At 38.6% G+C, this 15880-nt stretch overlaps 1 protein-coding gene across 1 annotated transcript in view; it reads left to right on the forward strand.

The window, feature by feature from the left end:
• SMCO2 (single-pass membrane protein with coiled-coil domains 2) overlaps positions 1–15880 on the forward strand; it is a 48889-nt gene that overhangs the window by 7727 nt on the left and 25282 nt on the right. Inside the window, exon 4 of the mRNA XM_036760789.1 lies at positions 13583–13740. Within this exon, the coding sequence (XP_036616684.1) occupies positions 13583–13740 (158 nt within the window). The remainder of the gene's footprint in view (positions 1–13582; positions 13741–15880) is intronic.

Here is a 15880-nt window from a genome sequence, read left to right on the forward strand (position 1 = left end):
CTGATCCTACAAGTACAATTAATGGGTGTTCTTGACAGAAGGGAATTCCCCCAAAATGTAAGTTTGATATTCATTTGTCTTTTAAAATAATTATTCTGCTTTTGACCAAAACATCATACAGCTGTGATTTTGTCATTGTTAAGTGTTTTGGTGTCTGAGGGGAACCTAATACAATGAAACAATATATGCCTAAGCCTATAAGGGAATTAATTTTTCAAAAGGTAGGGGCTTCTCAGATTTGTTGGCTTTGTTTTATTTTTTTAATTGTGAATTTGGCAAACAACAACAAATATGAACATTTCCATATGTAAAGAACATAAAAAGAGTCTTGTATGTAAAAGCAATCTCTATGTATACTTTTGAGTATTTATGAAATTTAACATGACCATGTCAACTCTTCCTTGCTTCTTTTTAACTCCTTCAGAACTTCCTTCGACTCTCCTCTCTGTATTGTTTAATGTTTCATTGGGACTTTTTCTCTTATGTGTTTCTGTCACCTCACTCCACCCTACAACTCCCATGGTGGAAAAATAAAAGCCCTCCCCTGTAACAAATATGAATAATTAAAGAAAATAAATTTATATAGTGGTTGCATTTCATTCTACAACTCTAATCCACTACCTCTAAGAGATGGGATGCTACATTATCAGTATTCTAGGGTTGTGACTGGTCTTTGTGTTGAGGATTGGGGAGATGAAATCCAGGAACCCCAAGACTGGAGTTCCCGGGCAGCATCATTGAGGGGGAGTACCCCTCAAGGACCCGAGTCCTGGAGACAGAAAGGATGGTCTGGAATGAATTCACAGATTCAAGCATTCTTTAAGTCTTTATTATGCTTTTCAGTGGGCAAGAGTTCTTAGGGAACCTGCAACCTTACAGGGGTGCAGGTAAAGTTTTTATAGGATATTTGATGGTAAAACCTGCCCAACATGTTAACTAGGTGTTTCGGGGTGGGATTAGGGAGTGGTTAAGGGGTGGTCTTATTATTATCTATTTATATTAATTACTTATATATCTTGGATATCAAACATTTATTAGAGAATTTGCTGCAAATATTTTCCTTCTCATTAACCATTTCCTTTATAATTCTAACTGCATTGATTTTGTTTGTGCACTTTATGTGTAGTACGTATATAAGATCCAGGCATCCTTATCTGAACTCCCGCTCTCACTGATAAGTTGCCAATTGTCATGAGCCTTTCCTTACTCCTTTTGAGAGGCATACAAGCTTGTTGACTGGATTCGATTTGATTGCAAAACCTATACCAGCTTCATGATCTGATGCTTCATCACTTGCCCATTGCCACAGGACTTCAAGGTAGTTCAAAAATGGTAAAATGGCATGGGTGATGTCCCCAAAGTCAAATATCTCTGGATTTACTTCACTGGTTGAAGAGCCACAGTTCTTATGATGGTCACTGCAGAGGTGCAGAGGTTTAACAACTGGCTCTCCTGGAAGAAAAAAATCTTCCTTGATGTGCTTGAAGTTTAATCTCATTAAATATTTTCTTCATCAATTTCTTAAGTCTAGACAATGAAAAGAACAATAAATCAATTTGCCAATGAAAAATTAACAACCAGCTCTCTAAAGCTGGTTTGAACTGACTCTAGTAGATGCCACCTGCCTGTATGTTTCTGTACAAGTTGCATAGATGGTCGAATTGTGCACTTATTAAGTCCCAGGACATTTTTATATTTTTCTAGCATCCTGATAAGAATTGGTTCTTATTAGATCTGATACTCCATTTATACATACGAGACATACTAGAGCCAAAATGTTCATTGCCTTATTGACACCAACAATATCTTCAGGAAATCCTGAGACTACTTTCTGATGGATCTCAAGTATGGGTGGATTTTCTCACTCAATGTCTTCCAAAGACCAATCCTTCAAGAGGCTATATAGGAATTTTCCTCAACTCACTGTCCACTAACCACTCTCCACAGTGATTCTTCCAACCTTTTTCTCCCTCCTCAAACCTCTCATGGTTCCCCCTTTCTCTAGCTGAGAAACTTCTCTCATATTTTATAGAAGAAATTGAGACCATTGACTATGATTTCCCTCTTCTCCCCTCTTCCTCATCTCATATCACTCATGCCTTCTGCCACCACCTCTCCCTTCACCAGTGTCTCACACAATGAGGTAGGTGGCTTTCTACCTTACTAAGGCTGACCTCTCTACCTGCTCAACTGATCCAGTTCCATCCCATCTCTTCCAACCCTCTGTCATCCCCACTATATCATGTATTTTCAATCAGTTTCTCTCTACTTCTTCATTCCCTACCACCTACAAAAATGCCGTATCTCCCCCATCCTCAAAAAACACTCACTTAATCCCTCTATCCCCACTAATTATCATCTTATGTCTCTTCTGCCCTTTGTAGCTAAATGCTTTGAAAAAGCCATCTACACAATAGGTGTTACCACTTTCTTTCTACTGACTCTCTTAAACCCATTAGAATCCAGTTTCCAACTTTACCATTCCACCAAAATTGCTCTCTCCACAGTTATCAGTGATCTCTGAGTTACCTTATCCAATGGCCTTTTCTCTATCCTCATTCTCCTTGATGTCTCTGTAGCCTTTAACAGTGTTATCACTTTCTCCTTCTTAATACTTTCTTGTCTCTAGGTTTCCAGGTTTTCCTATCTATCTGACCACTCCTCAGTTTCCTTTACTAGATCCTCATCCAGATCATGCCATGTAACAGTAGGCATACCACTGAGTTCTTTCCTGATCCCTCTTCTCTTCTCCCTCTGTACTACTTTACTTGATGATCTCATCAACTCACTTGGATTTAATTACCATCTCCATACTGATCAGTCTCAAATCTACCTATCTTGCCAAAGCCTCTCTGTTGACCTCTAGTCTCACATCTCCAATTCCCTTTCAGACATCTCAAACTGGATGTCCAGAAGAAATTTTAAAGTCAACATGCCCAAAATCAAACTCACTTTCTTCCCCTCAAAACCTAACTTCCAACTCCCCACCCCAACTTCCTTATTATTTTAGAGTGTAACACCACCCTCTCAGTCCCTCAGGCTCTCTCTATCTAGGGACTCATCCTAGATTTCTCACTCTCTCTCACCTCATATTCAAGCTGTTGCCAAAGACTGTTGATTTCACCTCTACAACATCTCTCAGGTATGCCCCCTTTCTCTCTTTGACTGCCACAACTCTGCAGGCCCTCGTCACCTCATGCCTGGACTATTGCAGTAGCTTGCTGATGAGTCTGGCTGCCTCAAGTCTCTCCCCACTCCAGTCCATCATCCATTCAGCCACTAAAATGATTTTTTTAAAGATGTCACCCTCCTCCCCCCACCCCCTACTCAATAAACTCCAGTGGTTTCTTATCACCTCCAGAATTAAGTACAAAATCCCTTGTTTGGCATTCAAAGCCCTTCATAACCTAGCCCCCTCCTACCTTTCCAGTCTTCTTACAACTTATTCCTTACCCCCTCAACACGGTCTTTGATCTAGTGTCACTAGCTTCCTGGCTATTCCACAAATAGGACTCTGCATCTCTTGACTCCAAGCATTTTCTCTACCTGTCCCAACACCTGGAATGCTGTTCCTCCACATCTCTGCCTACTGCCTTCCTTGGATTTCTTCAAGTTCCAACTAAAATCCTACATTTTGCATGAATCCTTTCCCAACCCCTTTTAATTCTAGTGCCCTCCCTCTCTTAGTTGTTTCCTATTTGTCCTGTGCAGTTTGTTTGTACATATTTGTTTCCATACCCTCTTCCCCATTAGATTGTAAGCTCCTTGAAAGAACTGTCTTTTGCCTCTTTTTGTATCTGTAATACTTAGCACAATGCCTGGCACACAGAAGGCACTTAATGTTTATTGACTGATTGACAGATGTCTCCTACAGAATAACTGGACCATGAGGATTAGTAATGCTCCACAGAAGTACAGTAAACTATTAGATTTTATTAATCACCTCTATACATGATTCTATGAGGCCAGGTAGAAAATACCTATTAGGAATGACTGACAAGGTGTCATAATCATTATCTGTGGGGACCCAGGCCACCTCCTACCCTAGACGCACCTCCTTTTCCCAAAGTTGGTCCCTACTCTTCTGCTTCTCAATTCCCCCAACTACATTTTCTTCTCAAGTTCTGTGTTGTGAAGCAACGTTTGTTGCTGCAATTTAATTTAGTTTCAGTTTGAATTTGTTCAGAAATGACTCAGAGTGGAGAGAGAGAGAGAAAGAGAGAGAGAAAGAGAGAGAGAGAGAGTTAATATTTATTTATAATAATAACAAGTCTCAATCAGTAAATCCCAATAGTTATGTCACAATCAGTAAGTCTCAATAGGTATGTCACAGTATTACCCCAATTGATCAGCACTGATGGGGGAATTATGTACATCTGGATCACATGGCTAGGGACTTTCAGGTCAGCCTCCAGAGTCCTGACAGGAAGGTCATGGCCTACACATCCATACCACAGGGGAGACTCCCAAAGATGGCTCAGGACTACCTACCTTTAGTAGTTCCTTCTAACCAAGAAGGCATTTTGCCAATTAATGCATGATAGGTGGGAAAGGAGCTGTTCCCAAAACATCCTTGAGAGCATTTCTGTTTAGGAATGTCTGATTCTGGGAGAGGTGGCCAGCCCTCCCTGGTAGCAGACATCATAAATAGTCTTTCAACATCTGGCTAAGGATAAGATTAGTTGGAGTCAGTTTGCAGGGATACTGAGTGAGGTTGGAATGTCCTAATGAATTTATGCATCACAAGTTCATGTGAACATCATTTGGCCATCTTCTTCAAAATTGTAGTACAAAGTAACTCGAGTTTTTGGTTTACTCCACATGAATAATTGTGTGTGTCCTGGTCTCCATTCCCTTCTTTCAGTTCTTTTTCAAGCAAGACCGTTACTGTCCATGGTATTCTTCTAAGGTTTTCTTATGGGCTTCTGTCTTAAACTCAGCATCTTTCAAGTAATTACTTTGTCGTGTTTCCTTAGCCCATGTTCTGGCAAGTGTTTCTTCCTATTTGTATTTGGAACTTCCCAATAGAAATCCTTTCTTAATTTATTTGAGCCTGATGTCCATCTCAAACACTAGTCTATCAATTCTGTGACTGCAGGTGGATCAAGGTATCAGCTGCCCAAGTATATTCTCACTTTCTCATTTTGTTTCAAGCTCTTACCTCTTATTTCCCCTTGACCTCATTCTCCTCTTTGCAGGACTGTCCCCATTTTTACTAATGCCTATAATCTAGTGTTCACATTAATTAAAAGTCAGTTGGTTTTTCTCCTTTGTGCTGAAATGCTGATGCTGCAAATGAAGAATACTCTGGCTTTAGTGTTTCACCACCCCCAAAATACTTTTCAAGTTTTTGTAAACAAGTTGGCCACATTGTTTCAATTAATAGCTATCAAGTCCTCCAACAGTCCATGAGGTTTTCCACTGAGGCTCTCCATCTGCCTTTTCTGGATGGGACAGGAGCCTTCCAATTCTGTAATGGTACTGACACCTATATGTTCTAGGTATATTCTCATGGAAAGCAGGGTCCTCTCACAAGAAAGTCCCTAATTGTGGCAAGTGAGAGCTTCTCTGACATGACAGACTTAGTCCTAAACCTGTCTTTTGTTAAAGTTTGTTTTTGCCCAGTCCAGTGAACCTATCTCCCCTCATGTTCAGGGAAGCTATCTCTATACACCTCAAGAGGCCCATGCCTCCTAATGAAGGGCTATGAAGGTCTTGGTGGTCTGCCTCCCAACCAATGTAGCTGTTGGCTATCTGTCTGATAATAGCCTATTATTCCTCCATGGAAGTCTAGGTGTGGGCAACAAGTCTGGTTGAAGGTATATAGACTCAGCATTACTCACACTTGAATGGGCTCTTACAACTGGCACTGTACAGATAAAAAAACCAAATGTATTTCTTTTTTTAATTAGATATTTTATTTTTAGTTTACAACACTCAGTTCTACATGTTCTTGAGTTTCAAATTTTCTTCCCTTCCCTCCCCTCCTCTGCCCCCCCCAAGAAGGCATGTAGTCTGACATAGATTCTATATATACCTTCCCATCAAACTTATATACACAATAGTCAAGTTGTAATGTAGAATTATGACCAACAGAATGAATCATGAGAAAGAAGAAACAAAACCAAAAAAGAAGAGAAAAAAAAAGAGAGCAAATAGTTTGCCTCAATCTGCATTCAGACTCCACCTTTTTTCTCTGGATATAGTTTGCTTTTTCCATCATGAGTCCTTTGGAGCTGTCTTTGTGCCTTGTATTGCTGAGAAGAGCCAAGTCTATCAAAGTTAGTCATCACAGAATCAATATGTCCATGGTTGTGTACAATGTTCTCTTGGTTCTGCTCCTCTCAGTCAGCATCAGATCATGTAGGTCTTTCCAGCCAACTGATTTGTCTGGTCAATAATAGTTTTCATCTGCTTGGATTTTCCTATGTGGTCAAACTCTAACTACTGGAAATTTCAAACTGGATGTCCCATAGATCTCTACAACTTAACATGCTTAAATAAAAACTCATAATGCACATTTCCCCACTTTCTATTAGTGTACTGTATTTTTTATTCTGGTTGTGGCTCTCGAATAATTATTTTATTTTAATGTGGCCCTAAGATAACCTAAGGTTGCACAGCCCTGGTCTAGAAGATGGTTTCTTTGCCTTTTAGGGGAAAAACTAGCCTAGCCAACCTGGCAGAGACTGTCAATTAGATACTGCTCTACTGTAATAAGGTCTTTCACACAATATCACATCCTTTGCATTGGCATCTTCCTGTGCCTAGAATGCACTTCTGGTTCACCTCTGCCTCTTGAAATCCATACTTTCCTTCAAGATTCACCTCAAGTACCTCGCCCTCTACATTAGTGGTATCAAATAGAAAGGATCCCTGCTGGCCACATATTTACTTAGAAAACTGCAAATTAACATTATCTGTGTTGGGTTGTATATTTATTCATTTTGTTAAACCTTTCTCAAACACATTTTAATTTGGTTGGATCTACTGCCCAGTGATAAGTTTGACACCTTTGTACTATATAAAGCTTTTCATGATTTCTTCCTCAAGGGCTAATGTCCTCCCTCCCAAGGCTGATTTCTATTTATTTTTAAACTATTCAGTGTATATTTAATTATGTACATATTGTCATCCCCTGACTTCTCCATAGAGTATAATCTGCTCAAAAACAGAATGTGTTTCATTTTTGTCTTTGTATCTCCAGCACCTTGGACAGTGCTTTGCTTTTTGGTAGATTGATTATGCTTCTCATTTAGGAAGCTCTGCAGTGTTCCAGGGCTTGAATAAATAGGTACAATACCACTCACAACCAGGAGTCTAGGTGTACAGATATTTAATCACCACCTTTAAGTCTCTTGTTGCATGTTTCATTAAATTTATCATATTTTCATATTTATATGTGGTATCCCTTCTGGGATATTCCTACAACTCTCACACTTAACAGGTGGAATTCCTAGAGGATGGCTACCATTCTGTTCTACTGTTACCCTGTTGGTCTGCACTCCTGCTAAAACTCTACAGCTCATGAGCCTCTACCATTGCTTACCTTGAATAGTCAGTAGATGCAATCAGCTTGAAGCAAAGGCTTCATATGGAGATGGTATGGTAAGATGGGTAGCTAGAAAACATTCTCCCTCCTTTCCCAATACCCCTTCCCCCATAAGACACAGTGTGCTATCTCATAGATATCCTGAGTATCCATGGGAAGAGTGGCACAAATTCAGAGAGCATAATGGTATAAGGGAACACATGTAGGGAACATTACAGCCAAGACAACTCATATACCCTGTACTACAAGGTCTTGATGTCCTTTCCCTCTCACATAGTTCCCTACCTGGGTGTAGTATCTCTGATCAGCAAGCTGCTGAGCTGTGCTCCCAGGGTCTATGGTCTACATCTCTCTGCAGCCAAAATCCTCAGTTGCCGTGGCTAATTCACCATTGAATCTTTTCTCTGACAGTCCCTGAAACTGTTTTTTTTTTCGTGAAGTCGTTGCCTTTCTCTGCACATGTCTGACAGAAGATTGTATGTCTCCAAACTCACATCTCCACCTCAAAAACTCCCAAAGTGGGTGAGTGGCTCAGAGGCAAAACTGATAGCAGTGGAAGGAGAAATTCCTTTTTTTCCTCCCCAGAGGATTCTCTCTCAGGGGTCAGGTTCTTCCTCATCTGCTGGTTCCTACCTGAGGGGGTTTCCAGAGCTAGTGAGAATAAGTTTTTAAGGAGTCAATTTTAGTCCCGCCAGTAGTCTTGTGCTTTCTAATTCAATTAAATCAAACTTTTCCTTATTTCATTAAGGTATACAGGTCATAGGCATATCTCTTCACTTAGTTTAACATCTCAGTTATCTGCCCCTTACTTTCTTCGATTACATTTTGGGATTACCGGCATGAGGACTGGTCAGAGACCAATTCCTCTACATATAACCATAATTATTTGTGTTCATATCTTCTTCCCAAAGATTGCAAGCTCTATAAAAAGAGAAACTTGTCCTTTTTCATCTTTACATTTCCCTCAGGCCTTAGTATGATGTTTAATACAGCTAGCAGGTTTTTGATAAGGGTTGGATTGCATTTCATCTCTCGATTGTCTTATTTGTACATCATCCCAAATGTTGGCTTCTTTTACCCCTTACTTCCTATCTTTTGACAATTTTACTAGCCATTAATAGGTCAAGAAGATAGACATACCTTCTTCATATTGTAGAATCATAGAGATTTAGAGCTAGGGAAAAAAATCCTTAGAGATCATCTAATCCTCTTTATTTTACAGATGAAGAAACTGAGGCATTGAAACATTAAATTATTTATTTGTCATACTAACCTAGCTAGTGAGGGAGCCAGGAACAGAAATCAGGTCTCTTAGCTCCAGATCCAATGCATTCTATTATTTAACTGATTTTAAATAAAGTCAGAGGTTTGGTAGGAGAAGAATTTGTAACTGCTGGATATACCATTTTTTTAAAAATGGATTTCATTTATTTCATCCCAATGCATAAGTAATCCAGGAGACTTAGCTGGTTAAATTTTGAATTTACGTTAAAGGTTATATTTTCAAGGAGGACTATTAAATTTTTTTTCCTTTTTTTCACAGAGGACTATTTACCATACCTTACTGTTTTCTTTAGTTTAATAATACTTTTACTGAAGCTCAAGAATTTGAGAACAAACTTCTTCAAAGGATAGAGATTAAGATTTCACAGTGCAGATATTCAAGAATTTAATAAAGATAGTTATAATAGTAACAATATTATCTTACCTTCATAACAGAAGTGGGAGTAGGAGTTATTTCACTGGAAAGAAAAACTAGGCATACTCTGACTCCCACTCTCAATTAGGCTAAGCCACTATTTCCCAGCTCCTCCCTTCAAGGATTCCCTAGGCCTGACTTTCCCAGCCCACCCATGTGCAAGATAGGTTGTTCTTTCATTGAATCTATCTAGAGAGACCAATGGAGATAGGAGTTGCTTGGGTCCAGTGGAAATCTACTCTAACTCTTCCCTACTTACCAGACCTCTTCCCATCAGACTACTGTGTGGAATGAGTGAAGACAGCTCATAAAAAGGACAAATTAAATAAGTAGAAATAAGTAGGATAGTGAGTCCCATTTCTCTGCTTAAATATTTTCCTTTCTGTAAAGCCATTTCTCTACTTAGATGTTTTCCTTTCTTTAAGCCAACCTAGTGACTGTAAGGGCCCTGAGGATAAGAACAGGACACCAGATATTCCCATCCTGTGTATTTACCTAAGGGAGAAAGGCCCAAAAGAAAGGATAGAGGTCAGCAACCTTAAAATCCTCTGAGAGTAAGGATAGGGCATAGGATGCTCACCTCCTGTGTATTGACCGCAGGATAAGAGACCCTGGGCTCAGAAGAAGAATGGATCAAAAGCTGGAAAGCCAGGTGCGATATAGACGTGCAAGACCAGTGAGGTATAAGAATGATGGGAGACAAGATGTAAGGGTGCTGGAGATATCCGTCACAGATGTAAGGGTGATGGGGGCATCCGTTGCAGAAGCAAGGGTGGTGGGAAGGCTAGTCTGCCACAGATGTGAAGATGAGGTAACCAACAACTGCCTTCTGCCTGTCACAGATAACCAAACCATTTGTTCATCGTCATGGTCATTAAGATAGATTTATCACTTCAGATTGATGGGAGAATGGGATAAGAATGGTGGAAAGGTTATGTCTGTCACTTGCTTGTCAAAAATAATTAAAACTTTGTTCTTTGCCATTGGCCCTGGGATAGATTTGTCATGTCCGGATTGTACCCTCAAAGTTTACGTCTTCAAGCTGAGAGGAAGGAGGTTGGGAGGGGGAATTGTGGTTAGGGACCTATATAAACACCCCAATTCTCTGTGTCCAGTGCGCTCTGACACTGAGAGGTGCCTGGAGTTGCCTTTTCCCGCAGGATCGTAATAAATTTTCCTTTCTACTTTCACCTTGAGACGCCTCTGTTTTAGTTCTTTGATTTGTAAATTTATTTCACACAGTACTCTTGGCTCATTTTGTGTCTGAGTCCAGATTCACTTAATCTTTTCCCTATTTGGGGAACTTTAATAATAGATATCTATAGAATATAGATCTAATAGGTATCTATAGAAATCTCTCTAGCTCCTCTCTAGTCCCCAGATGGTAGCCCTAGAAATTGAAAAGAGAAATTCCTCCCTCTTTCTGTATCCCTGAGCAAGCACTGTCCCTCTCAGTTACTGCTTTTAATCCCCCCAAGGCTGGGTACACACACTTTCACATACTGAATGATTATCTTAGAGAAACTACTTTCTTTTTGGAAGTACATGGCCAATATAGAAAAGGAACAACTTTTTGTTGTTGTTGTTGAGAAATAAAGAAATTGGGGCAGCCAGGTGGTGCAGTGCATAGAGCACCTGCCCTGGAGTCAGGAGGACCTGAGTTCAAATCCTACCTCAGACACTTGACACTAGCTGTGTGACCCTGGGCAAGTCACTTAACCCTGATTGCTGAGGGATGGGGGATGGGGAGAGGGGAGAGAGAGAGAGAAAGAGAGAGAGTGAGAGAGAGAGAGAGAGAGAGAGTAAAGGAATAGGATACAGGCTCAATAAGAAAACCATAATGAAGAGATGGGGGAGTAGGAATATCACCATTGTTGTTATGGGCAAACACAGAAATCTACAGCCTTTTCCCTGTACAGCTATTCTTCCTCTTCCCCTTCCTTGTCTCCCTGGCCCCAGCCCCTTTTATCTTTCTTGTCTTTCTTGTTGGTTTTCCCTCTGTTTGAAGTTGCTTAGGTAAGGAGGCTAAAGTGGACTTAGTGGGTGCTACTTACCTCTCCTCTCTGATGCTTGGATCTCTCTCTCTGCAGAGGTTGGGTTTAGGGCCCTTAACCATTCCCCAGTACTCTTGAATCCTTCTTTCCTTTTAAGAGATTTCAGTTCCTCCTCATGTCATAACACACTGAAGATTTCATTCAAGTTGCATTGTAATTCCTTGAGTAAGAAGATGCATGTAAAGTGCTTATATAATTTTTAAAACACTTTTAAGTATATACTTTCAGATTCTGGTTGTGAGATACCTGTGTCCCAGGGAAGCCTTGCAGTGAATACGTGCTTTGTCCTAAAACCTTCTGGGTGATATAGTCCAGAGAGTCCTTGCCTATTCAGATTGGGGCAAACTTCTGGATGGAGAGGATAGACAAAGACAGGGTCTACTTTCAAAGACTGGCATATACTATCTCATTTAACAGAAGGACAATTATGCCTGTGAAAAAAAAGAGGAGCATTTCCCTGGAGTTGTTAGGGTGGATGAAAATTTCTAGAGTGTAATTGGCTCCATGGTTACTAGAATTTTATTCCTCTTCATAGAGCACAGACTATGACAATGAAGAAACTTGGCTTTAATCCCTATGTCAACCATTCATTTTAGACAAGTTCTTAAAGATCATCCCTTCATCCAGGCTGCAATGTGTCCACATATCTATTTAACATTTAATATGGATAAGTACAAAATTCTACACTTTGATCCAAAAAAATCAACTTACGTGTAGGAAGAGGAAGCTGTGCATCATAAACAAGGCTGTCTGAAACAGGTAGAAATGAATCATCAGTGCAACTCAAGTTAGTGGACAGCCAACTCAGAGTGAGCCAATATATAATACATATTTATATATAGTTACACTTATATGTATAATATACATACACATATTTATGTAATATGACATCCATAGGAGATGTTAAGACATCAAATTTAGTAAGTCTTAATGTAGAAAACAAGGAAATTTATAATCTCATCATATTCTGTCCTGTTCAGGCCACATCTAGAGTGTTGTGTTTCATTCTGGGGCAGCCACCACATTGCTTCAGAACCAGATTAAAATTTAATTGGGAAATATTTAATAAATGAAAATACAATAAAACAGATAATATTAATAAGTGGCTTTTAAGTCAATATGGAGCCTGCAGGGCTCCTTATGTATGGTTTAGTGGCCAGTTTCTATTTCAATCTGACACCATTTAACTAGAAGAACATTATGAAGAGGGCAACCAGAACAGTGGTGAAGGTCCTTAAAATTGCACTGTATAAAGGCTGTAGCTTCACCCTTTCTTGAAGTCTTCAAGAGGGCCCTGGTTTTCTCCTCAGTAAAGTGAGGGGATTGGATTGGACGGGCTTTGAGGTCCTTTCCAGTTCTAGATCCCTGATCCTAGGAAGACTGAATGACTACTTGTTAGGTGTCTTGGAGAGATCATTGTTGTTTGAGTACTATTATGGGGACTTTTTTATTTCCTTTTGTTCTTCCTACAACTTCTGATTAACATTAATCTCACCTGATCAAAACCTGTCCTGTGGGATGTAAAAATTTACTTAAGAGCCTAAGCATTCCTTAACTAAGAAGCCAGAGGAAGAATGTCAATTGTCCCTGACTCCTTGGTGACATAGGACTCCTCAATCCGTCTATTTGTGAATCCTCTAAATGTAGTTTAATCTGTAAGTTGACTTAGTTTACCTATAGAGTTTATTTGACAAAGTTTTCTTCCTTAGAGAATGTATGAGATTATGACTGTTTAAATTTGTTCAACTTTTATGACATAGAAGGAAGTAGGAGATTATGGATCTATTGTCCCTTTAAATGTTTATGACCTAAGAGGAATGTATGAGATGGTAATATGTAAAAGAATTATTTCTCTGTCACTCTGATGTAATTTTTCCTATAAAAAGCTTTTCAGAATCCTCGTGGTTGTTCAAGTTTTCTTTGAAGCCTGAATCTATGCTTCAGCATAATAGTAAAACCTAGGTTTTTTCCTCCATAATTTCTGTGTTGTGACAAATACCTATTTGGCAGAAATTACACACCACATGAATTCAGAGAGGAGATATTTCTCCCATAACTGTGTACAAGTTAAATCGCTTCTGACTTTCCTTCCAACTCTAAAATTCTATAATTGCCTCTCTATAATGGGGAGGAGGAACTATATTCCAGGTTTACCTTAAAATGATGTATTTGTACATTGTACAACTTTAGGAAGCATGCTGTATAATCACCCTAATATTCACAAAGCTTGACAGGGCTAATTTCTTCCTGTGCTATTCTTTTTTGAATCAATGCCAGGAAACGATGGAGCTGGATGCTGAGATGGATGGGGTTCAACTAAACCAACAAAATTGGCAAAAGTCAAATGATGCTAAACCTCAGGATCCAAAGCCTCTACTGCTTCCATTTTCTTCACTCTTATCAGAGGATGACCATCTCTTGTATACTCGGCACCTGTAAGTCTTAACAAATGTAACAGAACATTTGACAATTTTTTGGAGTAGAGAGAACATAATTATGTAGAAAAATTACATGGAAAAAATTCAGTGTTATGGTTTAGATCTAAACTTAGGAAAAAATAGCACTTAAAATCTAGGAGAACTTTGAACTTTGAAAATAGTACTGACATCAAAAAATAAAAAATAGAAACAAAATAGTCCTCACATCAGCACGTACCTCTCTGGGAGAAAATCTTTTCACCATTATTTTCACCCTCCAAACAAATGAGGTACTTTCACCATACTTGTTTGTTGGGCATGGTTCAGCAACCAATTGCTTTCCTTTTTGCCTGATCACTATTCAAACTATTCTTGCTGCTGTGCTCACTGTGCTGATGCTTGTCCTACCTGACACAAGATGCCATGGAACAAAAATGAATGATCATGAATACAAATCCATCATACAATTGCGTGTAGTTTCATCTGGTATACTTTAAAACTCACCTACTCACAATATGAACCTCTTCTTATTCCAAGGGACAATGTAAGGGCTGTAGGTCAGCCTACATGTGTCCTGAGTAATTATGGTCTCATTAAAGAAAGTCACAACCAAGGTTGTCACTCATGAGTGCTTCATCAAAGCATTTGTAATCTTTTATATGAGGCAGAAAAAGTACCAGAATTTCTCTTGTAAATCAAATCTAGAGTCATGTTATTCTTATACAATTTATAAGGATAAAATTTTTTAAAATTGCTTTTTAAATTGATTTCACCATTTCTACCTGAACAGTTTCAATACTTTTGCTATCATTGTATTCAGCTATGTACTAGTGTCAATAAAATTGACATTTATGAAGAAAAAATGAAAAAAAGAAAGAAAAATAGTATTCATGTGTACTACTCAGGAAAATCCTAAGTGGCTTGGGATTAAGGGGCATGAAAGGAGACCCTCCCCACTCCTGTCCTCAGAGTATATGGCAAAGACATTTGGAGAGTGGTAGACAGTCTTTTTGGGTTTGTCTTTTTTTTTGGAGGGAGGAGGAAAGGCAATAGCTAGTAGGTATCAAGTGTCTCAGGCTGGATTTGAACTCAGGTTCTCCTGACTCCAAGGCTGGTGCTCTTCTGTTCCACCTAGCTGCCCCTTAGACAATCTTTTTTTTTTTTTTACAATTTTGATTAGAGACTAAATTTACAATTTTATTTGGTAGAATTAATTTTTTTTAAATTTACAAAATTGTCATTGACATAATCTTTTTGTATTTTTTAACTTTATTTTAAACTTAAATACAAAATAAGAAAGTGAAAAAATTCCCATGTGCACAGCAGAACATGAGAAGACTCAATATAAAGGAATAAATTTCCATTTCAAGAAAACCTATATAATAAATACTTCACATTGTGTTCAAAGCTGTCCAACTTTTCTTTGCTTCTTTGTAGGTTTTCTTTTGTACTCTGTTGCACACTTTTCATTTTTCCCCTCCCTACGCCCCTAAAAAGGCTACAGTTAAGTGCATATATTACACATATATGTATACACACACACACACACACACACACACATATATATATATATATATATATATACACAGAAGACATCTAAGATATAAACATACACATACATTCACATATGCTTATTTCCACTTGTCATCTGTATCTCTGAAGGTAGATAGCCTCTGCATTCATAAATCCAAGTCTTTCCATATTTTTCTAAATCAACCAGCTCATCATTTCCTACACCATGGCAATTCCAACCCAATCACATTCTATATGAGAGATTGTTTATGAAAGATTTCCCCCCAGTTTTCTGCAGTCCTTCTATTCTTGGCTGCACAGGTTTTATTTACACAAGAAAATTTTAGTGTAAAATAATCAAAATTAAGATCTAATACTGCTGAATCTCCTTCCTTTGCATCTTTTTCCCTTGGTATCTTTGAAGTTCCTGACCTTTTGTTCTTCCAAATAAACTTCGTTGTTATTTTTTCTAACTCAGTAAGATAGTTTAAGTAATTTAATTGGGATGTCATTACATAAATTAGGTGGGTAAAATTGTAATCTTTTTATTACATTGGCTTTACCTGCTCATAAACAATAAACATTACTTCCGTTATTTAGATCTAACTTTATTTGCATAAAAAGTGTTCTGTGATTATATTCCTAG

This window comes from Trichosurus vulpecula, chromosome 5 (genome assembly GCF_011100635.1).
Source record: "Trichosurus vulpecula isolate mTriVul1 chromosome 5, mTriVul1.pri, whole genome shotgun sequence".
Classification (NCBI taxonomy): domain Eukaryota; kingdom Metazoa; phylum Chordata; class Mammalia; order Diprotodontia; family Phalangeridae; genus Trichosurus; species Trichosurus vulpecula.